At 41.1% G+C, this 27,346-nt stretch overlaps 2 protein-coding genes across 2 annotated transcripts in view; both read left to right on the top strand.

Annotated features, from left to right (window-relative positions):
* cavin1b (caveolae associated protein 1b) overlaps positions 1 to 6,423 on the top strand; it is a 28,399-nt gene extending 21,976 nt beyond the window's left edge. Inside the window, exon 2 of the mRNA XM_083994218.1 lies at positions 3,026 to 6,423. Within this exon, the coding sequence (XP_083850344.1) occupies positions 3,026 to 3,898 (873 nt within the window). The 3' untranslated portion in view covers positions 3,899 to 6,423. The remainder of the gene's footprint in view (positions 1 to 3,025) is intronic.
* Positions 6,424 to 8,029: 1,606 nt separating this feature from the next.
* Positions 8,030 to 25,230, top strand: LOC311002425 (signal transducer and activator of transcription 5B-like). Its single transcript, XM_083993789.1, has 20 exons — positions 8,030 to 8,201; positions 8,939 to 9,121; positions 9,247 to 9,381; positions 10,046 to 10,202; positions 12,129 to 12,218; positions 12,387 to 12,564; positions 13,364 to 13,494; positions 14,457 to 14,608; positions 14,786 to 14,941; positions 15,766 to 15,945; positions 16,150 to 16,237; positions 18,858 to 18,980; positions 19,242 to 19,334; positions 20,159 to 20,365; positions 20,825 to 20,919; positions 22,053 to 22,195; positions 22,289 to 22,444; positions 22,566 to 22,617; positions 22,828 to 22,935; positions 23,156 to 25,230. The coding sequence occupies exons 3-20, from the start codon at positions 9,254 to 9,256 to the stop codon at positions 23,277 to 23,279; spliced, it is 2,361 nt and encodes a 786-aa protein (XP_083849915.1). The 5' UTR covers positions 8,030 to 8,201; positions 8,939 to 9,121; positions 9,247 to 9,253; the 3' UTR covers positions 23,280 to 25,230.
* Positions 25,231 to 27,346: the final 2,116 nt, after the last annotated feature.

The following is a 27,346-nucleotide window of genomic DNA, read 5'->3' as shown; positions in this document are numbered from 1 at the left end:
GCTCAAGCAATTTACACTACTCACTCTATTGTCCTTGAGATTAAAACAAAATGTAATGAATCTGAGCAGCACAGGTATTTTCCATCACCCCGGTCTGTCAACACAGCTGCTCGGGCCAAGAATCCACATCCAGGGTCAAGTTTACCCAAGATACTGCAACACAATACCTTCATAAAACTGCCATCACACTGAACAGCAACTGAATACAATAGACGCTAGGCCACCACTCACCCCCCCTCCCCGCCTCTCATACCTCCACCTTCCAGCCAACACTTTGATGCTATCATCTTCCTGCTGAGCAGATGGTTTTCCAAGACTCCAAAAGCATCATCCCATTTGTGCTATTACTCAGTGCATACGACAGCAGCGAACTATCTTTCCTTTCCACACCTTACAGCTGCCCCCCCTCCAACCCCCCCAAACCCTGTGGTCCTTTGTTCTGGCTATGCTGTGTTCCTGTTTTGACCATAAAGGCATGTAGAGGGAGAGGAAAAGACAATACGTACAAGTATTGGCCCTGATGCAGACATCCAGGAGCCCAATTGGATGAGGATTTGCCGTGATGGAAAACGGAAGACCTCCCTCCCCTCACCCCTTCTTCCCATCCCTTCATTAACAAGTCAGAGTATTGTATTCACGAGGTGAAGGGGTCACAAGAGAGAAAGGGAAAGAAAGGCTCCCTCATCTGGAATGCAAATGGGCGAAAGGCAAGAAAAAAAGGTGGGTGGGAGATGGAGGGGCCATGGGAATGGAGGGAGATGATGGGAGAAGGAGAGGAGAATGAAGTGGTGCTGCGCAGGAATGCTTTATCAGGGTGGGTCCAGATTAGGTGGAGTCAGGTCATACTTACTTGGGTGTTGAGATGTGAATGGTGTTCTGCACAGGAGGTGGACTGAGACATTTATGTAACAAGTGTAAACACCCAAAACCAAACTAGAAGGCCCTGGAGGCTGCAAGGTTCATTACATCCAGATTGACTGAACCGATTTAAAGGGCTTGCCCATTGTGGAGTTACTTTGTCCTTGTGGGAGTGCCAGAACAAAGCTTATAATGTTCACTAAAGTCAAATTATGAGCAAATTGCTTGGAAATCTTGTGGCAGCCAGGATGCCACACATATGTCTGAAGAGCAGACTTGAATCTCAGAGTGAGCTGCTCCACCGTCACCACCTTGGCAGTACTGAGTCTCCAGTGCATGCAAACACCCTTCTAATTTCTGATACAATTCAAACAGTTGAGCTCACCTTTTTTTTATACCAGGCTGTACGATTATTTCTACTATAGATGTTGGGTATTTTAACATGGGAGTCTATGGGGACTAACTCACTTTTAGAGCAGCCTCAAGTGGTCGTTTGAGGAGCTGCAGGTTTTTGGCTGTTAGGTGTTGGCTTCACTTTTTAGCCCTGGAGGTTGCTGCTTGGTAGATATTTGTTGATCTGGACAATTGGAAGAAACAGTCAGTGTGCGTATAACAGTTATAATAGAAAGAAAAAAACATAACTTTGACTTTGAGTACTGTAACCTGATGTCCACAAAAACCCAAATGTAAATTCAACCATGCCCTCAACAGAAAAGTACATAGGAAACACTGCACCATCTCTCCCTCCCCTGCTGTAATTGCTCATGTCTCTGTCAGCAGGTGATGCAGTGTTTCTGGGTGAACACAACATTAAAGAGAGTCTGAGCATGTGTCAGCCTGCAGAGAAAAACATGATTAGACCGAACTTCAACTGATCCTGATCCTGATCCTGATGAGAATCCCCCGGAGACACACCACAGGCTATTTCCATTTCCATGTTTCCATTACTTTGTCTCTGAGTCAGTTACATTTTTCTCTGTCACACCTTCCCTCTGATATGACATAAATACTTGAATCCCGGAGTCCTGTTACAGATTCCACTCGTCTGCTAAGTGTAATCAGCCCTCATCTCTGTTTCCTCTAATGGACGTACTGTAAATCCATTTAATGATAATAAAGACATTCCAGACTTTTTTACAATCCTTAAAATACTCATACAAGATCCAACCTAAAAATACTCAAGTCATAATCTAACCCTCCTGCTTCACCACAGCCACACTGATATAATAATAATAATACAATAAGCCTATTTTTAGTTTAAACTAAATCTATTTTTAACCACAACTCTGTTATAATCAATTGTTTTATATCAATTATGTATGAAACTATGTACTATAACACAAACGCTTTGGCTGATAGAACAACCTGACTCTACAAAGAGTTATAGCATCTTCTCAGTCATTGCTGCTTTTTTACAGCCACTCTCACTGACCAGCTGGCACCTGCTTTCAATGGCTCTCTGATAAACCCACTGTAGACTGACATAGTTAGCATCTGGCTAATGACCAGAGTGAAGCGTTTGGCAGGTTGTGTTGTTCTCAGGAGCTGGAGTGGAGAAAAGAGACAACAAATATTGGGTTGACATTTGCCAGCTGGAAACAGACTCGACTTCATCTGCTGCTTGATTACACAAATATAATGTAATGAAGCCACCACGTGATCCAGTGTGTCTGCACTGTGCTGCTATATGTGTCACCAGGCAGCCATATCAACTTTAAGAGATAAAATGTCAACGTTCTATTTACAGCTTATTCTGCTGCTCTTTAATGGTTAACACATTATTTCTGCTTAATCATGGACACTGGCAAATTCTTCTAAGATTTCTCAGCCAAACTCTGAAAACCATCAAACATATGACCTACTATGCAACCTGTACACAAGTTATATGTATGGTGTCATCTCCTAGTTGAAAGTAGGATCTAACAATAATTATGGGCCATATCCAGCCTGTGAAACCAGGTGTATAAGGGGTCATGAGCATAATGGGTTTATTTTGCTTTCTAGGATGATTTTCTTCTTTGAGATTTTATGCTAAACCTTATCTTTTTCCTTAATGTTTCTGTGTCACATTTGAAAACTTGAACAAAGTATTCAACCTAAACTTTGAGAAACAATTACCTCTCACATTAACCATGCATTAACAGTCCTTATCTCCTCTTCTCCACAGGATGAAGTGAAGATGCCCTCAAAACTCAGCGTCTCTAAATCCATGAGGGTCTCTGAGTCTGTGTCAGGAAGTAGAGGAGGCAGCATGCTAGAGCTGAAGGAAGGTGATGAGCCAGGAGAGGAGGGAGAAGGAGAGAAGGCAGACAAACCCCACATAGATCTCTCATCAGACGAGGAGGGCGTGGAGATCGAGGAGACCATTGAGGAGTCTCGTGCTGAACGCATTAAGCGCAGCAGCCTGCAGCGCGTACAAACCCTGAAGGGAGTCTTCTCAAAGGAGAAGATGGATAAGACCAGGGCAAAGACCAAAGAGAACCTGGAGAAGACCAAACAAAAAACCAAGGATAACTTGGAGAAGACAAAGCAGAAGACAAAGGAGAACTTGGAAAAGACCAAGCAGAAAACCAAGGAGAACTTAGAGAAGACCAAGCAGAAGACAAAAGAGAACCTGGAGAAGACACGTCACAACATCGAGAAGAAGATGGGCAAACTTGGAACACGCATGAGCGTCAACCCTGAGCGCAAACAGAAGATGCAGACATCCCGTGAGAAGGTGAAGAAGTCCTTCACGCCAGACCATACCGTTTATGCCCGGTCCAAGACTGCCGTGTACAAGGTGCCCCCCTTCACCTTCCACGTCAAGAAAATCCGCGAGGGTGCCGTCGAGGTGGTCCAGGGCACCGAGATGGTGGAAGTGTCCCAGGATGTTGACCCCTTCAGTGGAGTTGACGGGGAAGTTGAGGAAGGAGCAGTGGAGGTTGAGATGGAGATGATGAATGGAGGAGATGATGAAGAGGCTGAGGGGGATGAAGAGGAGGACAGCCACGAGGCCCTGGACGAGAATGAAGAAGACAGAGATAGAGACAGTGATTAGATAAAGAGTGAGGAATTTGCCAAGATCCTAACAACATCCTCTGCACCAACCCTGAGTGTTCTGTAAAAAACTGAATAAATTGTGGGGATCAAGAAGATTGCTAAGAAGTAATTACAGTTGATTACAAGTTGGGTTTTATTTTGATTATTTTGGCCATTTTTCCTATTAGGTATAATGACTTACTCAGCAAAGAAACTGTTGAGATCCTGAATTGATATCTTGTATCCTAACAGGATGCGAGAAACCAGAAAGAAAAGCATAACACTGCCAGTTTAGATTGGATAGTACTCCCATTTTACAATGACATGATTTGTTTGTACAATTTGATTGGAGTCACTGAGCGTTAAAATCACAGTGTTTCTAACTGCAGATCACTTGGCTAGATCTGATCCACAACGAAGGATGAGGCAACGTCCTGATCCTGCCGAGACCTGTTGAGTGAATTTTCCAATTAGAAGCTGGCAAAGTGCTACAGTGTTGATGAGAGGGCGTGGTTGGAGATTAAAAAAAAAAAGTTGTATTGAAGTTTTTACCTCTCAGACTTACTACAGAAAAACCATCCAACAACAACAATCCATCCAATCCAACAACTGGCAGGACGAGCAAATGCCCCAGCTCCAGCTGAAGCTCCAGGATAAATATGTCTGAATTGATTTGTGCTAGTTTTTCTTGACATGGTGATTTAAAAAAAGGTCTTACAGTACTTTATTATTTAATCACAAGGGCCCTGACAATGTAGAGAATTATCATCTGCTCTGTAGTATGCATCCTTTAGCTCACTGTTTGCCTCCTGCCTAGAACCAAACAGCTGATAGACAATGTTAGCAACTTGCTAGTATAGAAACCAAGAGGGCAGATATTTTTCTCAGGAGTTGGTGGAGAACAAAACAGAGCTTAAAGGAACTGTATATCTGCTTCATGTTAAATGCGAAACTTTTCACCTAAAATGTACAGAACGCAGACAGTGGTAGAAACACGAAGTCACAAGGTGCTAATTTTCCCCTGGCGTCCCCTAGCTGTGTAATCTAACCATGGGTTGCCATGTTATCAGGCCTTAGCAGTTTATTTGGTCAGGAACAATGTTATTATTACCAATATCAATGATGGCCAATATGACAAAAATAAGACCCAAGTTGAAATAAACACAGTTGTCATTTAACAATGTAGGTTTTACTTTATTTGACTTCAGGCTGTGTGCTTAAAACTAAAATGAAATGAAATGAATGAATGAAAATCTTGTCATATTTACAAAAGCACATCAGGGTTTGTTTAGAGTCCCTTTGTGTGTGGTTGGTGTAGATGATCACTAAAAGACAAAGAAGAAAACAGGAAATGGAAATATCAGAACATTTATTAAGAGACAGTCATTGAGTGATCATTAGGAGGGGACACCATTACTCCCTTTGTAAAGCAGTATATATTGTCAGCATTTCATTTCTTGTTTAATTTTTGAAATCAACACAATAACCACTCGCGAGATGAATGAGCCCATGGAAATGACTCATCTCCTGCCCAGTGGATTTCAATTGTGTTCTCACGGCCAAATTATTCATAAACACGCTGAGAACACTTATCCAGACATTTCCTGGTGTGTGTTAAATATCCCAAATCACACATGCAAAAACTATTATTTCCACCCCCATTGTTGTCCAGTTGTTTTAAATATTGAGGTGTTATCATACTCTGTTTAATGTACCTAAAGAGAAACAATCTGATGCTGTTGTTTCTAGGTTTTCATGAGCTCGCAGTTGAGTATTTGTGAAAGAATTTTGTATGTAATCACACTTTACATTAGGCTGATGTCATCTCCTTCTCATAACTGACAGAATGCAGCCTAATCACTGTCTATTCAATGCACCTTGTTTCATCTTCTTATAGCATTTTTCTGTCAGTGTTCCCAAAGAACATCCTGCTCCCATGAAAATGAAGTTCATACAGCTCATCCACAGGTCCATTACTATTCACTTGAATGATTTCTCCTGAGAATCTTCCACTTATAAACCTGTCATGTGTTATTTATAAATAAACTGAGATAAGGACCAATACATTAAGAAAGTCTTGCAGGTCTCTGGTTGAACCAGTTTAGACTCAGTCCACTCCTACAACCTGCCTTTTCCCAGGACTAAGTTTGTGTTGTTGCTGCAGTCTGACACTGACCCCTAGTGTTCAGTCATCTCACTCTCATGATTTTTTTTTCTCCCTCTCATCCAGTTTATGGCGCATTTCAGAAGAGTTTCCATCTGTTCTCTTTCCTCAAATGACCATTTCATTTAAATATTCTCAGATAGGTTTTCTTTACTGTCCACATTTACCTTTTTGTAAAAACATGCTTTGTATATTCACCACAACTGGTGGTTCATTCCTAAATGTTCTGCTCTGACTGAATCTCTTCGAGTTTGTTCAAGATAAATTTCAGTCCCATGTTTTTTCAAAACTGTTCCTGGTCAGGCTTCAGGGGCTGGAGCCTATCTTGACATACTTCCACTGAAGGGGCGTAAGACCCAGTTTATTAAAGGGCTAACACAGAGACAGACACAAAATACATTTATCAATCCAAAGTAAGAGACTATAGAGTTTCATATACCTGCTGCCAAGGTATCCCACATGGCCATAGTATTTGTACTGTCTACTAGTTTATTGTCTAGCTCTGACAAATCACAGTTTTATTTGTGTTCATTTTGTGTATATAATGTGAATCACTGCCAATGCAGATCACAATGCATTTTGATTTTATTTACTATAAAGCCTCTTGCCTACTGTCGCCTGCACTTCTTCAGCATTTAGAACAACTTCTCCTTGGGCCAAATCATTTTTGATGTTTGCACGGATTCCACGGTGCAACAAGTGACACTGGCGCTCTATGTCAGCAAGGATAAAAAAAAAACAAAGCAAAAAACCAAACATTCTTTTCAATGCACAGTTGTGATAGAGACGTTCAAAGGTTTAGGCTCAGTCCTTCACAGTGGATTTACGATGCCATCATGTCTTTCAAAGCAGTAACAACATGCAGCTATGCTCAATGAAACACAAAATGTAGTTCACACGTAACTGTTTCCTTGCTTTTGTTTTGTCATTAACTGATTCCTGCATAATGTTTAATGTTTCATTTCTTAACCACTAATGATTTAATTAATAAAAACTATTTGGTTCACATTTGCTGTGTTTTTATTTAATGATGCCATAAAGGTGAAGGTCTGGATACAAAACACCAGCTCATTAGAAACACATTCACAGCAGACCTACCTCATTGGATACAATAGGTTGTTTTTGGTTGTTCTTGGCTTATTTTAGTGATTTGGCAAATTTCAGCTCAGGGCAAATAGCTGTGGTTGGTCCACCAGTTGCACATAGAAATGCAGCCATTTTAAGGGTGAAGCCCATCTTTTCTTAATAAAACCAATTATTACTGTCACATGTTTTGATCTCAATCATAAATATGTTCTGCAAGAACCACAAAAACCTCTATGTGTTGGCTATAGAAGGTCACAAAAACAGGCTATATAGGCCTAGCTGTGGCAGAGTCCAACATTAGCCCCCAAATCGCATCCCCTAATCAATTTGAATAAATAAATAAATAAATTCCCCCCCAAAAAAATATTTTAAAAAGCATGATAATTTAGAAAAAGAAGTTTTCTCATTTCCTCACCCTTTTCACATTACTTTTAACTATTGTATTTAATCCCCACTCCTCATCCAAGGCTGTCTAGAGCTCATTAGCTGTGCTTCTACACATTATAATAAAAGTTTACACGCAAACGCGACCACACACAGATTTGTTTTTGACACACAGCTGGGCGCGGGATGGAGGTGGGGCTCTCGGCGGAAACAGGAGAGCTGGCAACGCTGCACCAAGTTACCTGAAGTTAGCACCAACCCGCCCGGATATACAGCTCCTCCGCCGCTCGACCAAAATTATTGTCACGATTACTTAGCGAAATCAACACCAGAGTTCAAATGACTTCAATTTGTGTGTTATATTATATACAGATAAGCTACAGAAACAAAACAGCTTGCATATTTAGACCCACTGTTGCACTGTTGTGGTTTAGTAATGCTTTTATTTTGAAACTAAAAGCGGAAGCTGGCCTTAATGTCGGCTCTTGACTCGATGCAACAACAGCTGCTTTACCAGAAACCAGAGAGCGTTATAGGAGTTGGCGATGTGACATGCACGTCAACCAACTGTAAGCTACAGGAGTTGTATACGCGCGCGTGTGTGTATGTGTATGTGTATGTGTGTGTGTGTGCTGTCCCTCTTGGCCCGTGGTGTTTCTGTGAGGCGTGCTGCTGCAGTCACTTAAAGGTGAGTGAAAGACGTGGCTGTTAACCACTTGTGGAGCATGAAAGTGAAGTTGTTTTATCAGTCAGCTAGCTCGTAGAGTAACGTAGCACTCCTCCTCCGCTAACTTAGCTAGCTAACGTAACGCTGCATCGTCCCAACAAAGTAGTAAACGTAACTTCAACTCACCGCCTCACCACTCAGTGTGTGTGTACATGTGTTCAGCAAAACTCCGTGGACGCCATTTACAAGTTCCGCCATACAGTCTGTGTTTACCAACGAGCCCGTATCCACGCAGAGTAACGTTAGCAGCAGGCTAGGCTACTGTATGTCTCAAAGTTGCTGGGAGTGAAAGCTTCCTTGCTGCTGTTGCCCCGATGAGTCCCGCTGTCCTACAGTGCAGCTGAATGAACCACGACTGGTCCTCTTCTAATGTGTCCTCTTCTCACTGCCAAGTTATTTGTACTTTTCAACATTTTCACATTTTTCAACAGTAGTTAGATTCGCACGTAGCTACAGCCAGTTTGTGAAGTCTTATTACTCAAGCACAGGAGGAGGAAGGTGGTGCTGTTTACTGCGGATGAGTGCACAGATAATGATAATACAAGCGGGTTAGTGTTAAATGTTGCTGTGTAATGTAACAGAGTAATGCACCTCTGGTTGAAATGAAGTTTTATTGCCCAGCTAGGAAGTAGGAGGAAATCTGCAGGACGTGGTTGATGGTTTAAAAATAATTCATAAGTCTCTGCTTCTTGTTTCAGGGTGTCAGATGGAAGAGGAGGTGTCTGAAATGATCTGAAGTGGGAGGTGCAGTCTTTTTGCCATGTTGAATCAGGAGCGCTTCTGGAAGCATTTCAGGGTTTTGTCAGGACTGTAGCCGTAGGAGCTTATAAAAGAGATCATCAAGAAGACTTGCATCCCATTGGAACTGCGCAACACTTGAGGTATTGGTTTGTGCTTGCTTTTCTGACAAGCTCTGTCTACGATTCCCGTCACTAATAACACATCATGATTACTCATCTCTTACTGATCTCATTTCCCTGCCATCCTCCTCCTCCTTCCACCACAGCAGCACCATGGCAATGTGGATACAGGCCCAGCAGCTGCAGGGGGATGCCTTGCACCAGATGCAGGCACTGTATGGCCAGCACTTCCCCATTGAGGTGCGACACTACCTGGCCCAGTGGATTGAGAGCCAGCTTTGGTACGTAATAGAACTTTATTATTTAGTTTTTCCTCAGTCAATGTGAGGGTCTAAGGGCAGAGGATGTTGTTATGATGCCATGTAAAGCCCTTTGAGGCAAACTGTTTGTAAAAACGGGATATACAAATAAAATGACCTTGCCTTGCTTATTGTGGTGGCATCTGGCCAGTGGGTTGGATCATGGATTTTTCCATGGTATTATCAGTCTGCTTGTATACAAGATCCTAATTCTATGATTCATCACACGTATTCTCTAATATAATATGATATAATACAGTATAATGTGTTGGTCACATATTCATAAGGTTGTAGCCTTTCTATATGCATTTCATTTAAAGTAAAGATGGCAATGCCTCTCTAATGTGACTGAGTTAAAAGATGCAGAGATGGATGGGCCTGTCATAGTTATAAATGTTTATTGTTTATTTTCATAGATTGGACTAAATAACACACTACAGTGTATTTAGATTTATTGCATGAGTTTCTAAATACACAATTGGAAACAAATAATACATATCTTTAAATTAAACCATGTTACTGACGTGGCAATACTGAGTGAATTTTACAAAGAACATTGTGACTGTGTTTTGAGTTGCATGCAGAGTTGAATTTACTATCAGAATGTTGGATTGATTATAAAGCTATAAACATAATTGCTTCTCAGGGATTCAGTGGAGCTGGACAACCCAGCAGAGGAAGCCAAAGCCAAGCGTCTGTTGGACAACTTGGTGGCGGAACTGCAGAGGAAAGCCCAGCTTCAGGGAGGAGAGGACGGCTTTCTGCTCAAGATCAAGCTGGGCCACTATGCCACCCAGCTCAAGGTACCAGTCAGTCAGCTGCTGTGGGACAGAAGAGAATGAGTCAATGGAAAGTTACGTAGGTGCAGTGAAAGTGAAGCAGGTCTCAGGCGATGCCCACTGAACCAAAAAACCCCCCCTGATGAACAGTTGCTTCTCACGGTCACCATGCCTAATACACTCTGATTGCTGACGACAATGACACAATGATCAGAGTGGTGAAATCAATTCAACCTGCTATGACTCTTGATTGCCTCATCCTATTACAACAAATTGAGTGTACAGAGAGCGATCATGAGTTAGACCAATGATTTATGACTGAATAGTAGGGATGCACCGATTGTGAAATTCTGGGCCGATGCCGATACCGATGTTTAAAATAACAACTTGGCCGATGCCGATGTTTTTTCTTTTTGTTATTTATTCCGTCTTTGGTGCCACAGAAACATTACTGAACTATTTTAAAAGTCTTTCAGCTCTTCATCATATTATTATTTAATGAGCACAAATTCAGTTAGACAAATTTATGAAACAATTTTTAGTTGACATAACCTTAAAACACTTACAGTGGCCTAGAGTTAGTAGGCTATTAGAGTTGCTTTATGGTAAAAGTAGTTACCAGGAAAACCTAACTATAGCATTACTTTTTTTTAATATATATAAAATGCTCAAATATGTCAAATTACTTAGACTTCTCTCCCTAACCCCTTTATCTGCAGTAACACAGAGACAGAATGATGAAAGGTTTTTTTTTCCAAACGGTTGATGAACTAAAACTTATCTGTATACACTGAAAGAGGAACTAAGCAGGATTTCTCCCGTGGCTGCGCTACCTTTTTACCTCAATTAAAAAGCCCCAGAGTAATTGTGATAGTTAACTACATGACTTGTGACTGGTTAAGAGTGAGAACGGAGGCTCTCTGCCTTCACCTGGCGAGTGTGTTTATTAAACATGCGCGCAACTCTTTTTTCAAAAATCAATCCGCGGATCACATGTGTGCCGAACTAAAGATATTGATCCGAACAGATCAGGGATCAATGATGATCCGTTGCACCGCTAATATCTTCCCCCCCAAAAAAAGGAAAAAAGAAAGGTTCCTCCCGAGCACAGCGTTCATGCCACATTTAAACCAACATAAACATCGGCCACTGCCATAGGTGAATGTCATCTTTTTTTGCCGATGGCCGATGGCAGTCAACGAGCCGAACATCGGCCGATGTCGATGTTCAGCCGATGCATCGGTGCATCCCTACTGAATAGTGAAGATATATGAGAACTGTTTGATGTAAATCAACACGAATTCCAGACAGTAATAGGTCTTTAAAATGTCAAGAATGATTAGGCCATATCAGCTTTTAAGCAACTTGTCAATATCTCTTATAATAAAGAGTTTTTTTCTTTTCATGAGAAATGTGAAATCTCTAATATCTTAATAATTTTTAATTATGTAACAATTACTGTAACTCAGGGCCCACAGGAAGGAAGACTAGCTGGATGTCCAATGACATCAGCTAATGGGGATCCTGTAATAGATAAACAAATAATTAGATGCTAGTTTTATGCTGCTATCTAACTGTAAAGGCCAGAGACTTGAAAACTGACCGAAAGACTGATTTATCCCTCCGCATACAGATGATTTCCTTTAGGTCAAATGTCCACTGCTTTTGTGGCTGAAACACTGAGTGATTAAGAGAAATAAATCTCATGTTGTGCCAGTTTCAAGGTAATTAAATAATCTGTAATAGACAGTCTATATTAGAAAGTCATAAGTATTTAAACCTTTCTGAGAAATGTGTTGCAATAATAACAAAAAGCATCGTCTCACTTTATTAAGAGCAGGAGCTGGACAGAAAGAACTCTCTCATTACTGGCCACATTGTTGGCATTCTATCGAGTTTTCCTAATTGATTTGATTAATGATTTGTGTGCGTGTGTGTGTGTGTCTGCAGAGCACTTATGACCGCTGTCCTTTGGAGTTGGTGCGCTGCATTAAACACATCCTGCACTCAGAACAGAGGCTGGTTCAAGAAGCTACGAATGTAAGTTGTTGCTGATGTCTCTTCATTTGCAGGAATCCTATAAATCCTAATAATCAAAATATTAATCCTAATTATCATGATAGTAATAATAAGAGCAGAGGATGGTATTCATGAATACTAAATGACTCATAACAGCCAAAAAAATTGTGATGTTTTATTTCTGTGTAGGCCAGCTGCGGGACTGGGAGCCAAGCCATGGACACCCTGTCACAGCGCCACCAGCAGATCAACCAGGCCTTCGAGGAGCTGCGCTTGGCCACGCAGGAGACTGAGAATGAGCTGAGAAAGCTGCAGCACAGCCAGGAGTACTTCATCATCCAGTACCAGGAGAACCTGCGCATCCAGGGTGAGGACAAGGGACAAACACACACTGATACCACTGGACAAAAGCTACACTGCACGCTAAAGTACGGTGCTTAGGATGCACTCATAAAGAGGTGGCCCAAAAATGAGTTTCTACCCAACATTTTATTGCATCTCTAAGCAGGATTGAACTCACTGGGCATCAGAGGTGGGTAGTAACGCGCTACATTTACTCCGTTACATTTACTTGAGTAACTTTTTAGTCATAGATCTTTCATAGATAGGCCTATGTAAGTTATTGTGGCTGAATTTGTCTTAATTTATGTTACTTTGTAAAAAATGTCATTTAGGCTATTGTCTTAGTAAATGTTCTTCTTTTATTTGGCAATATCTGAATTTTGTCATTGCTATTAGCCTATATTTTTGTGTATTTGATTAGGCCTACATTTACGCGCTGATCATTAAACGAACAAATCAGAGGTTACTCAGCAGTGAATGGCTACTTTTTACTTATACTTGAGTAACATTATTCTAAAGTAACTATACTCTTACTTGAGTACAATTTTTGGCTACTCTACCCACCTCTGCTGGGCATTCATCAGCCATGGATGTAAAGTAAATTCACTTCATAAGTAAGATGGAAACATTTTTCTGTTTGAATCAGAGAAAAACAACTGAAGATGTGATAGTAACCAAAGACTCAGCTTTGTTGCTCTGTCTGTCACCAGCCTGTTTGACTCACATGTTTCCTTGTGGGGCTGCTGAAAAGTTCATTTAGTCATTCAAAAGTTCACAGCATGTTTCTAATGTCTCTGTCTTTCCCCTGCTTCCTGCTCTGTCAGCCCAGCTGAGCAGCCTGTCATCGCTGCCTCCGGCTGAGCGCACCCAGCGGGAGACCACCCTGCAGAGCAAGAGGGCCACTGTGGAGGCCTGGCTCGCCAGAGAGGCCAGCACACTACAGAAATACAGGCTTGTAGGAAGACATTACACGGACACACACACACACACACACACACAAACACACACCATGTGCTGTATACTGTAGCTTTGCAATGATACACAACTTTGATCTATTTGAAACAGATACATATTTTGCACCACTTTCATTTCTGTTTACCTGTATGCAGTCTTCTTCATCACTGCCTTTGATGGCGCATTGCCTTGTTTCATAGTGTCATACTGCCTCCTGTGCAAGATTTTGACTCTTGGTGTGTGCAGTATGTGTGTGTTGACAAAGAAGGTGGGGGCCAACTCATAAAAGCATTAATCTATAATGCCACAGATAGTTAGAAACTCCTGAGGGAACTCTTTGAATAAAACAATATGATTGTCACTCATATTCTACTTAACTGGTATGTTTCACTTTCCGTTTAATTGGATGTCATTTAATTTCACTTTCACTTGTATCGTGGATCACAAATCAGGCACTGAACCAAATTAATAAATTTTATTTTTGCCTTTTGAAATTTTGAGTTTATTCTAATGAACAGTAACTAAACTAGGACAGATTTCCGCTCATGTAAATAATGTGGAGAAATATTTCATGATCTCATTCATGTGTTCGTCAGTTGAAGTGCAGTAAGTTGAAGGAGAGGCTTAGAGATGGGTTTTCACAGCAGCACTGCCATCATTTTGAAACACAATCAGCCAATAGGGAAGCTTGACTTTTGTTGTACTTCAGTACTTTCTGCACAAGAGGAAAAGTTACTGACCTCACTATAATTTTCCCAACAAGTTTGATGAATAGCTAAATCAAAATCTCCACTGCTGAGATGCACACATGCCGAAAATATAGATTTTGCGGTAATTGGGTTACTCCACTATTCAGAAACAATTTCCCGCTCACTGTGTCCGTTTTTCCTTTGGTGGGTGTTAACAAACTGAATGTCACGCATGCAAATGTTCCTCAGCATGTGGCTGGTGGTGTTCTTTCAGGACCTGTCAGAGCAGCACCAGAAGACCCTGGGCCTCCTGAGGAAGCAGCAGACTCTCATCCTGGATGAGGAGCTCATCCAGTGGAAGAGGAGGCAGCAGCTGGCAGGAAATGGGGGGCCACATGAGGGAGGACTGGACGTCCTCCAGTCCTGGTACATACTACTGAACTACATATCATATTTGAGCATGGAGTTTTTATTTAATGTTTAAAATGTTTTTTTGATATGCATATGTCTACGCATGAAAATACTTACATGTAGGGATTTTCTCCTCATCTCCTTTGCCTCCATGCTGTGGTGATGTCTTCACCTCCTCTCTATGTCCTCGAGGTGTGAGAAGCTGGCTGACATGATCTGGCAGAACCGGCAGCAGATCCGGCGGTGTGAGCATCTCACCCAGCAGCTTCCTCTGCCGGGCCCCATGGAAGAGCTGCTGAGCAAACTCAACAGCGACATCACTGATATCATCTCTGCCCTGGTTACCAGGTGAGACCTGGTTGCTGAGAGTGCCTGTGGTGGAGCTTTGTGAATTTGGATAAGATATGAGAGTACAGGGTTCCACAGCTCTGACTATGGAGCAGCTTTGTAAAACTGATCTCAATTTGTTTAGAGCCCAGCTAGTTTTGATATTTTTGTCTTTTTGTGGCCACTGTGTCAGAACTGCTATCTTAACTTAGCTATTTTTTTTATTACATCACTGTGATCAAGTACTTCCTCTTGTCAGATGTTTTAAACACAGAGGCAGTGAAAGTATTTTGTTTTACTTTACCCAATACATTGCAAGTACTGTACTGGGCATTGGCCAGTATTGTTTTAGTGGTCTATTTATTGTGTCCAGAGCGTGAAGCTGTTTGCCCTTTTCATACAGGAGATACAGGGCCAATGAATTGACGCTCACCCTCAGTAATGTCTGGTTGTCACCTTTATCAATGCCCCTGTCTGCAGAGTATTTTGCATATTTCCAGTGCAACATAACCACAGAATTACACCAGAATTACATTGCACAATTAATAAAGTTAAGTTTCAGTTTTACTTCTCTCTCTACTTCACTCTCTCTCTTTACACTGCTAGTAAGGGCACTGCGTCCAGTCCATGTTTTATTTGTGGACTGGATGATCCTCGGTGGGGAATATGCGATTGGCTTCTTGAGTATAGAGGTCTAAGACTTACATTATAGGCTAACTTTGTCCCTGTTGAACCAGAGTGAGAACTGTATTTGTCTTCATGACAAGAAGCATATTGTTATGTCATAACACTACTCCCCCCTCATAAGACCAGCTCATTATTTCATTGTCTCCTCCTCTCTTCAGCACCTTCATCATTGAAAAGCAGCCGCCCCAGGTGTTGAAAACCCAGACCAAGTTTGCAGCCACTGTGCGCCTCCTGGTGGGCGGAAAACTCAATGTCCACATGAACCCACCGCAGGTCAAGGCTGTCATTGTCAGCGAGCAGCAGGCCAAAGCTCTGCTGAAGAATGAGAGCACACACAGGTGAGCTGGCACTGACTTGTCCATGAATACTAAAGGATCTCAAATGCATTGGTAATTGATTAATTGAATGTTACACTGTGGTTTGGTCAGCATGTGAGATTAAAAGCTTATACCGTTATTAAAGAGATACAGTAAATGAGAATGTATGACAATATTGTACATGTTAAGAAATTAAAAAAGTGCATCTTTCTTTTGCCCGGGTAGTGAAAGCAGTGGAGAAATCCTCAACAACAACTGTGTGATGGAGTATCACCAGGCCACTGGCACTCTCAGTGCACACTTCAGAAACATGGTAAGTGTACTGTATGTCAGCTAGAGTGATAACGAAAGGTCTTTGCGTAAATGTCCACCACCAGTATAACATTTTTATAGTAATAATAGAATTGTGTTGCAATTAACTTCCTATTTACATTTGTTTAGTTTGGTTGGTTAGAAACCTCATGTATGATTACGACATAAAACTTCATCAAAGAGTGTCCGAAAGCGTCTTGTCTTCTGATTGGCTGAAGAGATGCTTAATCCTCTCTTTTAATTGGCCTACTGATCTGTTGTTACTAGAGCTCTAAAGAGAAGCCAGAGAGAGGAGACGCACAACAAAACTGAGATGGTGTATGGTTGTTAAAACCTCAAAAATATCTTCCTATGGATCAACCCTTCAAATGAATTACCAGACTGGTCTAAAATATGGGTGTGTTAGTGATTCAGTTGTATCTGATACGCCATATTGCGTAAAGCAGCTCTAATTTACTCAACAACCTTTAATTTCATCAACATTAATTATGAGTTGTTTTGTTTCACAACTAACCTGTAAAACTGTGGGATGTTCACACAGACTGACATGTTAGTCATGTTTATGAGACTGTTTCAAGGTAGCGCATAGCAGTGTCATATTTTTTAATTTCTTTTTTTTAAACTTCAGCAAAGTAAAGTTAGACATCTTTACTAAGATATGGCATGAATGTACATTTCAAGAATCTGTCAATTTTATCCAGTATTATTATTGTATTGATTCCTGCTGCTAACAAGTATTGTGCGTGCATCCAAAGCCTGTAGTCCAGGCAATTTAGCTCATTTTGGACCCAAAAAGGGAACTAATTGTCACAGAAGGTTTTTCACCATACATCATTTCTATGAGGTGTCTAGAACAACATACTAAAAGTCCTAAGAAATCCTAGTTGGGGAAATATGTTTAATTTGCATCATTATTTACTGTATAAAGTCTATGGTGCCGACAACAATACACCCCAATGGGGCAATTTTTTTCCTTTACCCCTATCACAATGAAACTTTACATGATGAAAGTATCCATGAAATGTAACATTTCTTGTATTACAAGTTTCTTTGAAAATGAATTTGAATATGCAAATTAGCCTTACACTAATCAAACATGCCCAAAATACACCCGAATAGGCTTCTTTTTTTCCTTTACTCCTACCACAATGAAACTTTACACAATGAAAGTAGACATTAAAAGTAAAATTTTTTGTGTTACAAGTTTCTTGGAAAATGAATTTGAATATGCAAATGAGCAATACACTAATGGAATATGCCCAAAATACACCCGAATAGGCTTATTTTCTTCCTTTACTCCTACCACAATCACACTTCACACAATAAAAGTATACATGAAAAGTAACATTTCTGTATTTCAAGTTTCTTGGAAAATTAATTTTAAATATGTAAATGAGCTAAACACTAATTGACTTATGGTCAAGAAGCCATAAAGCCACAAGCAGCAACAGGGGCCAAATAACTTTCTTAGTCCCGCTCATATGTTGTTGAACATAACAGCATATTTAATATAACATCACACACAGTCGTTGAAACGACTTTGATGAATTCTGACTTTCTTCTGATGTTCTCTGCAAACTGGGAGGAAAGTCGTTAGGTAAGGCTTGTTCGCTAATAATAATAAAAAGAATTTAGAAAGCAACTGGAGACAAGACTGTGCAATTAATTCTTAAGGTCAATATAGGTCTTTTAAGTGTGGCAAGTGACATGTGTGTATGCATAAAAGTCAAGTGTGGCAAGTGACAGCACTCAGTGCATAGGTTACCTTATTGAATGGACATGAATGTGTTAGTTATTTGGCCCCTGTTGTTGCTTGTGGCTTTATGGCTTCTTGACCATAGGTCAATTAGTGTTGAGCTCATTTACATATTTAAAATTAATTTTCCAAGAAACTTGAAATACAGAAATGTTACTTTTCATGTACTACTTTCATTGTGTGAAGTGTGATTGTGGTAGGAGTAAAGGAAGCAAATAAGCCTATTCGGGTGTATTTTGGGCATATTCCATTAGTGTATTGCTCATTTGCATATTCAAATTCATTTTCCAAGAAACTTGTAATACAAAAAATGTTACTTTTAATGTCTATTTTAATTGTGTAAAGTTTCATTGTGGTAGGAGTAAAGGAAAAAAAGAAGTCTATTCGGGTGTATTTTGGGCATATTTGATTAGTGTAAGGCTCATTTGCATACTCAAATTCATTTTCAAAGAAACTTGTAATACAAAAAATGTTACATTTCATGGATACTTTCATTGTGTAAAGTTTCATTGTGATGGGAGTAAAGGGAAAAAATAGCCCCATTGAGGTGTATTGTTGTCGGCACCATAGACTTTATACAGTAAATAATGATGCAAATTAAACATATTTCCCCAACTAGGATTTCTTAGGACTTTTAGTATGTTGTTCTAGACACCTCATAGAAATGATGTATGGTGAAAAACCTTCTGTGACAATTAGTCTGTCGTAAAACGCTATTTTGCCTGGACTACTGATATAGTTTATTTCTCTCTGAGCTTTGAAAGTGCAGTCGCACTGTTTTCTCAGAATGTTTTACACTTACTACGTTTTTCAGAATGAAGCAACATGTCTCATATGTTTGCTGTGTGTGTGTGTGTGTTTGCAGTCACTGAAACGGATCAAGCGTTCTGACCGTCGAGGCGCAGAGTCGGTGACGGAGGAGAAGTTCACAGTCCTGTTTGAATCACAGTTCAGTGTCGGGGGCAACGAGCTGGTCTTCCATGTCAAAGTAATCAGATGGGACATTTTATTTCCTGTTACAGTTAAAAGCAGCTAAAGGACTCCTATCTTGTTTGATTATTGAGTGGTTGGCTTTACTCTGTGGCCTTTCGCTCCTGATGTCATCTTCACTGTGTCTGAGAAAGAAACGCCACATACTATTATGGCTTTGTCTACATTTGATCTAAATGCTCTCTAGCGATAAATTGGCCCAAGAGTCTGTTCTTCTTGATTTTATAACTGTCCCTCCTGTTGTGCTTGTAACTTTCAGACCTTATCGCTGCCTGTTGTAGTTATAGTCCACGGCAGTCAGGACAACAACGCCACAGCAACAGTCCTGTGGGACAACGCCTTTGCTGAACCTGTAAGTTGGCTGCTCCATGACTCCACAGTGGCTCCTTTATACTTCACTATATCAAGTAATATTTCCCTACTGCTCACAGTATCAGCTTGTCAGGGGTTAGGTAGCAACATGGTTGGTTAAAGGGATAGTTCAACATTTTGGCAAATTGGCCCATTGCCATAATCCCTATAGTTTTAGGAGTAGGTTTGTTACCTTTAATTGTCAGTGCAAGCTGTTTTTAGAATGGTGGAGCAGAGACGTGAGCTGCTCAGAGCTACACTATGGAGGCTCATGGAATTTCTTGGTTTCCCTTGGTTTCCCTCATTTTCCCTCAGTTTTTGAGGCAAATTTCGTAACGTTCCGTTATTATCTCATAGCGTGATGAATGTGCAGGTCACAACTTGTCCACCACAGATGAGTTTGATGAGGGAAACCAAGAAATTCCATGAGCCTTCGTAGTGTAGCTCTGAGTAGCTGACAATTAAAGGTAATGAATCTACTCCTAAAACTATAGGGATTATGGCAATGGGCCAATTTGCCAAAATGTTGAACTATCCCTTTAAAGTAAGTGTGGTTATACTCTATATTTTCTGATTTCAACAAATGCATTTGTTGAGAATAAGAAACAAAAACATCAGACTGACAGGAGTAAAGCTGCAGACTGTGCCACATCGTCGACCTCCCTTCAGTTTCATTTCAAATCATTTGAAAAGAACAGATTGTTATTGGTGTCATTTTGGTGTTTTGTTAAAGCAAGTAAGTCAATAATGCATCCTGCCAGAAGGTGGCAGTCAGAATCTGAACTGCTGGGCATCTTTACTCACTGCTGTCTGTTGTGTCCTCAGGGCAGGGTGCCATTCATCGTACCAGACAAGGTGCTGTGGCCCCAGCTGTGCGAGGCCCTGGATATGAAGTACAAGGCGGAGATGAGCAGTGGGCGTGGCCTGTCGGAGGATAACCTAGTCTTCTTGGCACAAAAGGCTTTCACAAGCAGCAGCAACAATCCTGAGGATTACCTCAACATGACCATATCCTGGGCCCAGTTCAACCGGGTGAGGCCAGACTACTGACTGAACTCCAGACCAGGCTACACTGTACTGTCACTACAGCAAGTCAGCAGCAGCTTCACATCACTAAGACTAGAACCACTCAGGACACCATGTTGGCTCAGCTAGTAGAGCGCTCATCTTTAAGGCTTATTATCACCACACTGGCACTGGTCCAAGTCCAACCTGTTGCCATCTGTTGCATATCATCCTCTCTCTGTCTTGCCAAATTTCTCTCCTCTCTCTCACTGAAGCAACAATAAAGTCATAAAAAGCCCCAAGAATTACCAAAGAAAAAGCTAAACCACAGCCGCTAAATAACCCTGCTATGTGATAGTGTGTTTTTACGGTAACCAAGTTACTGCAGTGCTTTTAATACATGTTCTGATGAGCCTGAATTCACAGGCTAATCTGTTTTCTTGTGAGCTTATAAGCACACTGATGGAACATGTTTTATTTGTGCAGGAGAGTTTACCTGGACGCAACTTCACCTTCTGGCAGTGGTTTGATGGAGTTGTGGAGCTCATGAAGAAACATCTCAAGCCTCACTGGAATGATGGGTAATGACTCACGCCTGACTCTGTTTCGCGAGAAAATGGTTTTATGTTCACTACAAAGACAACGGTTTGTTATTTAAGGTAAAACAATTAACAAACCTTTACCAAGGAGCAACTATACTACTACAGATATTCTGGTAACACTTTATAATAAGTTCACACTATTAAGCGTTAGTTAAGCATTAAATACTGAATTCATCCATATACACTATATTACCAAAAGTATTCGCTCACCCATTCAAATGATCAGAATCAGGTGTCCTAATCACTTGGCCTGGCCCCAGGTGTATAAATTCCCTTAGTTCCAGTGAAAGGAACTTTGAATGCTTCAGGTTACCAAAACATTTTGGACGATTCCATGCTCCCAACCTTGTGGGAACAGTTTGGAGCGGGCCCCTTCCTCTTCCAACATGACTGTGCACCAGTGCACAAAGCAAGGTCCATAAAGACGTGGATGACAGAGTCAGGTGTGGATGAACTTGACTGGCCTGCACAGAGTCCTGACCTGAACCCGATAGAACACCTTTGGGATGAATTAGAGCGGAGACTGAGAGCCAGGCCTTCTCGACCAACATCAGTGTGTGACCTCACCAATGCGCTTTTGGAAGAATGGTCAAAAATTCCTATAAACACTCTCCTCAACCTTGTGGACAGTCTTCCCAGAAGAGTTGAAGCTGTAATAGCTGCAAAAGGTGGACCGACATCATATTGAATTCTATGAGTTAGGAATGGGATGGCACTTCAGTTCATAGAATGAGTAAAGGCAGGTGAGCGAATACTTTTGGTAATATAGTGTATAACACATGAATACTCATTAGTATGTAGTTTATAAACACAGTTAAAAGTGTTTTACTCATCATTGATAAGCACTAACTGTATTTATAAACTACATACTACTGAGTGTTCATGTGTTATAAATGAAGAATTCAGTATTTATTAAGGCTTAACTAATGCTTAATAGTGTGTGCTTATTATAAAGTTTTGTGTTTACTGAGCAGGAACCGTCATGTTTTTCTACCAGTTGTAAGAATGAATTCAAACGTTCAGCTGCTAATGACAAAGAAGGTGGAGGGAGTGTCGCCAGTACAGTAAAGAGTTGATGTGTAAATACCCATGTGTCTGTGTTCTGTTTGCAGGGCCATCTTGGGCTTTGTGAACAAGCAGCAGGCACAGGACATGCTGCTGTCCAAACCCAACGGCACCTTCCTGCTGCGCTTCAGTGACTCTGAGATCGGAGGCATCACCATAGCCTGGGTGGCTGAGAATCCCAACAAACAAGGTGCTGAACTTTGCTTTGCTTTTCAAGAAAATGATCATACTGTATATACGTAGAGCAGTGATTGAGTCTTTGGTTGCTCCTGTCTTTGGAAAGGTGAGAGGCTGGTCTGGAATCTTTTGCCTTACACCACCAAGGACTTCTCCATCCGCTCCCTGGCTGATCGCATCAGTGACCTGAACCACCTCCTGTTCCTCTACCCCGACCGGCCCAAAGATGAGGTTTTTGCCAAGTACTACACCCCTCCACTCTGTATGTATCAGCACTACATACATCTTTTCACATCAATACATCACTTCTTTGAGATATATATATATATACACACGTTTCAATCACCCTAAAGTACAGTTTTGGCATTATGTCTCTCTTGCAGCAAAAGCAGTGGATGGATACGTAAAACCACAAATTAAACAAGTTGTGCCAGAGTAAGTTGTATACACACATGCAAACACACACTCTCACACATATGGAGTAAGTTTCCAAGGTTTAAAACACATGTGGTGGCAGGTTCAGGAGCCATCAGACTCCTACATGGTACAGTGTGGCAGATACGAGCCTAACACTTTCAGAACGTTCTGTATTTGTCATTAAAACCGTCATTGAATGAAGTAATGTGTTGCGCGTGTCTCTGGCAGGTTTACCACCCCTAACCCTGAACCCAGCGGAGGAACTCCGACATTCATGGACCAGACAGCTTCTCCCTCTGTGAGCCACCCCAACAACTTCAGTGTTTATCCTCCCATGTAAGAACACTGCTTTACTGCATTTACACACTACACTGTCTGATAATGCACCTTTCCCTTCATTAACAATTCTTTTATACATGACTCTTGAAATACATGCACATCCCTGCCTGTGCAATCAATGCAACAACTGTACATAAATAAATATGTCCACAATCCCAGCTCAATGTTGTACAAAGTATTTCCAGTGAACGTCCTTCTGCTGCTCTGGTCTTGTCAGGAGCGACAGCATGTTGGATGCAGACGGAGACTTTGACCTGGAGGACACGATGGACGTGGCGCGTCATGTGGAGGAGCTGCTCCGCAGGCCCATGGCCAACCAGTGGAGCAGCCAGCAGTCCTGAACCAGAACCCTGAATCCTGCTGCCCAACTTCAGGTCTTCTCCATCTAATCCAACAGCAACACACACCTGTAATTCTCTCTCACCGGACTGCAAGATATTTCCTGTTTTTTATCAGTCCTTCTGCCAGAGCCACATTACCATTCACCATGTATCTTCAGCTTTAGTTGCCCCTCGTGCTTTGGAAACGGACAGGTCCGGTAATGATGAGCCGTCCAAATGCCTCTGTGGAGGCAGCAGACCATTTTTTTCCAAGTCAGTGTTACTTGCATTCGACAGAAACTGGTGTTAATGTCCTCTCCCACTTCTCGGAGCTTCTCAGAGCGGTCGTGTGGAGCTGGTTTGGGACAAAATGTTGAACTACAGTTAGCTCTTATGTAAGCTTCGCATTCACATGTGCCTGAATAGTTTTATCCAGCACCACAAGACTTTTGCATAAAGTTTCACAGCAAACTAGCTTCTCTTTAAAATTCATCTCACAGACAACATTGATCAGATTTATGAAATATTGACATTGAATCTCTTTCATTTAACATATATGTTAATAATTTTTAGTATTATGTTTGAAAATCTCATATAAAAGTCCTGAAGTGAGACTATGTAACTTTTGCTGAGCATCAACCACTGTGAAGACCACAAGTATTTACAGCATGGTGGCAGACTGAATTTTCCTTCATATCCTAAGTTTCTGGTGAGTCAGTAGATCCACAAACAGAGCTGCTGCTTTGACGTTACCTCCAGCTTTAAAACGGGTATAAACCTGTACTGTCATAAACTGAATGGTTTCCTCAATGCCACGACTGTGTCCTCAGAAGCTGCAGCTTCAGCTTCACCTGTGGTGTAGCTGCTGTGTCCTGTAGAAACCATCTAACAACACTAGAGGTCAGTGAAAGTTTCTGTGCAGAAACTATGTACGAATTCACACACCAACAGAAGGTGTCAGACAGTTGAGCCTCTGTGTTGTCACCTGAGACTGTGATTGTTACAAAAAACACAGAATCAAAGATGCAAAGATGCATTTTAAGAGCACTTAGAATATAAACGGGTATTTGACAGGTTGCTGATCTTGCCACAAATTTCAAAGGAACAGTTATTATCATACAGGCCAGATGTTTACCTACTATATAATATGCTTCTATGTTGACAGTCAAGTGTGTGATGTTATTTTGTGATGATCAGATACACAGTTTATTCCTACAGTGACATTACTGAATCATCTGATCGGCAGTAATTATAAAATCAGCAGTAACTGAGGCTGTTTTCAAACCTGCGCTGAGCTAATGAGCATCACTACTATACTAATACAGCCTCCATGTGTTTACACCGAGTGTTTCAGTTTCCTGTATCATGATAATAATCAAGCAGTTGGAGCACAAGTAATGACAAAGTCACAAAGTCAGCAAGCTGACACGGTACACAGTAATGTTAATCCTAAATTTGCGAACATTAGCCTTGATAAGCTACTGGTGAGGTAACACAGTGAGGTAAGACTGCAGCAGCTGAACCTGGATTCTACTGAACTCGACACACACACACACACACACACAACCAGCTTTTAATAATACAAGGATTTGTTTTATTTATTTATTTTACTTCAAAGGTTACATAGTCCAACTTTAAGGACCAGAGCTAGGTTTTAAATCTGTTCCTGCTTTCATTTGGTGATTTTGTAAAATTTTAGAAATTGATTTTTCTATTACAGCTGTTCTCTGAGGATCTGGTGCTACAGCAAAATGTTCAAACAGCCTCAGGTGTTACGGATTAGGTGCTTTGGTCACACAAAGTCTTTAATTTTTCATCTGGACACTTTGACAAGACATGTTTCAGTGCAGAAAACAGATGTTGTAGACTGCAGTTGGTAAATGCTCAGCACCTTGATGAATGATGAACTCATAATTTAAAGATTTGTTTTTATACAGCTCTTCTCACAGGTTGTCAAAGGGTAGAAAACAAACACATGCGCACAGATCGCTACGTCACAGAGAAGGGATGATTAAACTGAGGCTGCCTACACATATACGTATGTAACGTTATCCACCACTCCATGTATTGTTTTTTCGCCAACTTCGTTAAAAACAAATGCACATGACCAGGTGGAAGGTTAGCAAAACAGCGGAAATGCCACCGGATTTGCATAGTTCCTCTTTAACAAGTTTATTTTGATGCTTAATGTCAGATTCCAGGGGTTCAAATCTGCTGTTGAACTACTAAATTTTACTTAAATAATTTGACAGTTTATTCATCTCTTCTCTGACTGTAGCAGTCTGTAAACATCATATTATTGTTTTCTACTCTGTGACGCCCTGCAGTCTCCTTAGAGCTGCCCAATCCTCCCAACGATCAGAGGAGGTTCCCTGCAACTGTGGACGTCAGTGTTGATCCTCCTCTCTCTCCTACTGTATCAGGTGTGTCTGTCCAAACCTAAAACGAACGAGTGCTTTTAAACGCGACTCCAGCTCGACCACCAATGACACGAGTCAGTGTCGCTTCGTGGAAGTGGGACTGAGGCATTTACAGTGAATGAATCTCCCGCGTATGAGCATATGTAGTGAGGATGGACCCGTGGTTGGATGTATGTGCTGTATTTTACAAGCTAACTTTAGTTATCTGTCGGTGGACTCTTTGGGAAAATACCCATACCTCACACTTCAGCTAGGATAATCAGGACAGCAGCTCCTCAAAGCTGCAACTAACAATTCTTCTCATTATTAATCTGGCAGTTGTTGTTTTGAGGAAGAAAAAAATGGGAAACAATTGTTTGTTTGTTTTACAATCAGAATTCCCCAAAGTGATATCATCACATCACTTTATTTTCCAAAATGCGAAAATATTCAGTTTACTATGACGTTTGAGATGCTTGAACTATAAAATTTATTGTTTTTCATTGTTCACACATTTTGCATGAAAAGGGACTTAAACAAATAATCAATTATGAAGATATGATTCATTTCTCTCTCTGAAATAATCACTGCAGCTTCACAGCTCAATCATGCAGCATTGCTTCTGTAACAAGAAGACTACAATCAACCTCAGCTAGAGTCTGTCAAATCTGCACCGTCGTGATGGTGGTGATGATGATTCTGCATTGAAAGCTTTTATAAAGATTCTCATTTATCCCGAAATAACCCTCAGTTCAAATCTTGTCTGTGGAGACTCAAGCCGTGTCACAGTTCAGGGGCTGATTCCTCCAGAGGATGGAGAACGGAGGCGTGGCCTCAAGAGGCTTTTCTCAGCTGTGCCTGCCTCTACCATTGCGTAACAAGGTGCAGCTCCTGCCACCTAGCAACTTTGACAACATGTACCCTTTTTTTCCCATGAGGACTTGAGGCTTTAACAGCTGCTGAACTGATCTGGCACATTTTAAAATGTAACCCTCCTGCTCTCTGTTGGTGTTTGCCATCATATTGTTTTAATTACCGGCACGCAATGAATCTTGGGATAGGTTGGGCCAACGAGGATCTACTCATTTCAGTCCAGTGTTCAAAATGCAGCCCCTGAACCGGGACACAGCTGGAGTCTCTGTAGATCTGTCTGTGCCTTGTGGATAGTTAAGGGACAACACTGTCTATACAGGACATGTTGAAGCCATTGTCATTAACGCTGCACTAATACCAGCGTCAACCAGGAATGCTGAATTCCTTCACCCAGAATGAAAGTACACACAGCAAACCTCAGGAAAAGTCACTGTGAACTAAAAGTAGAAGAGTCCAAACAAAAACCAAATAACAGCCGGCGACTCAAGTGGAGATGCTTTTCTAACTCTCGAGCTACTTTTGCCTCTTTCTACGCTTGTCTTTAGATCGTTAATTAAACGTCGAAACACGAACTTTGATCATGTTAAATCAAGAAAAGCGAACAAGCACTTTGTTGCTCACACCAGCAGTTATTTGATGTTTTTTTTTTTTTTAATAATGCAGAACTTCTCCTGTTTGTCCTTGAATCAACTCAGTGTTTGTGCGTCCATGCTGCCATGTGTCCTCTGGCTTCTGTAGAGTCTGTGGCCTGTTTTGCAGATTTCTTGTTTACTTCCATATTGTGCTACATTTTGCTGGAAGTTTGATGTTTTCGGA

The sequence above is a fragment of the Trachurus trachurus genome (genome assembly GCF_905171665.1).
Source record: "Trachurus trachurus genome assembly, chromosome: 19".
Lineage (NCBI taxonomy): Eukaryota > Metazoa > Chordata > Actinopteri > Carangiformes > Carangidae > Trachurus > Trachurus trachurus.
This window is presented reverse-complemented; position numbering and strand designations above follow the sequence as displayed.

Coding starts and splice junctions, on each gene's coding strand:
- LOC311002425 (XM_083993789.1), top strand. CDS start 9,254: ATGGCAATGTGGATACAGGCCCAGCAGCTGCAGGGGGATGCCTTGCAC. Junction 16,238..18,857: donor GTGCACACTTCAGAAACATG/GTAAGTGTACTG, acceptor GTGTGTTTGCAG/TCACTGAAACGGATCAAGCG. Junction 22,445..22,565: donor GTACTACACCCCTCCACTCT/GTATGTATCAGC, acceptor TCTCTCTTGCAG/CAAAAGCAGTGGATGGATAC.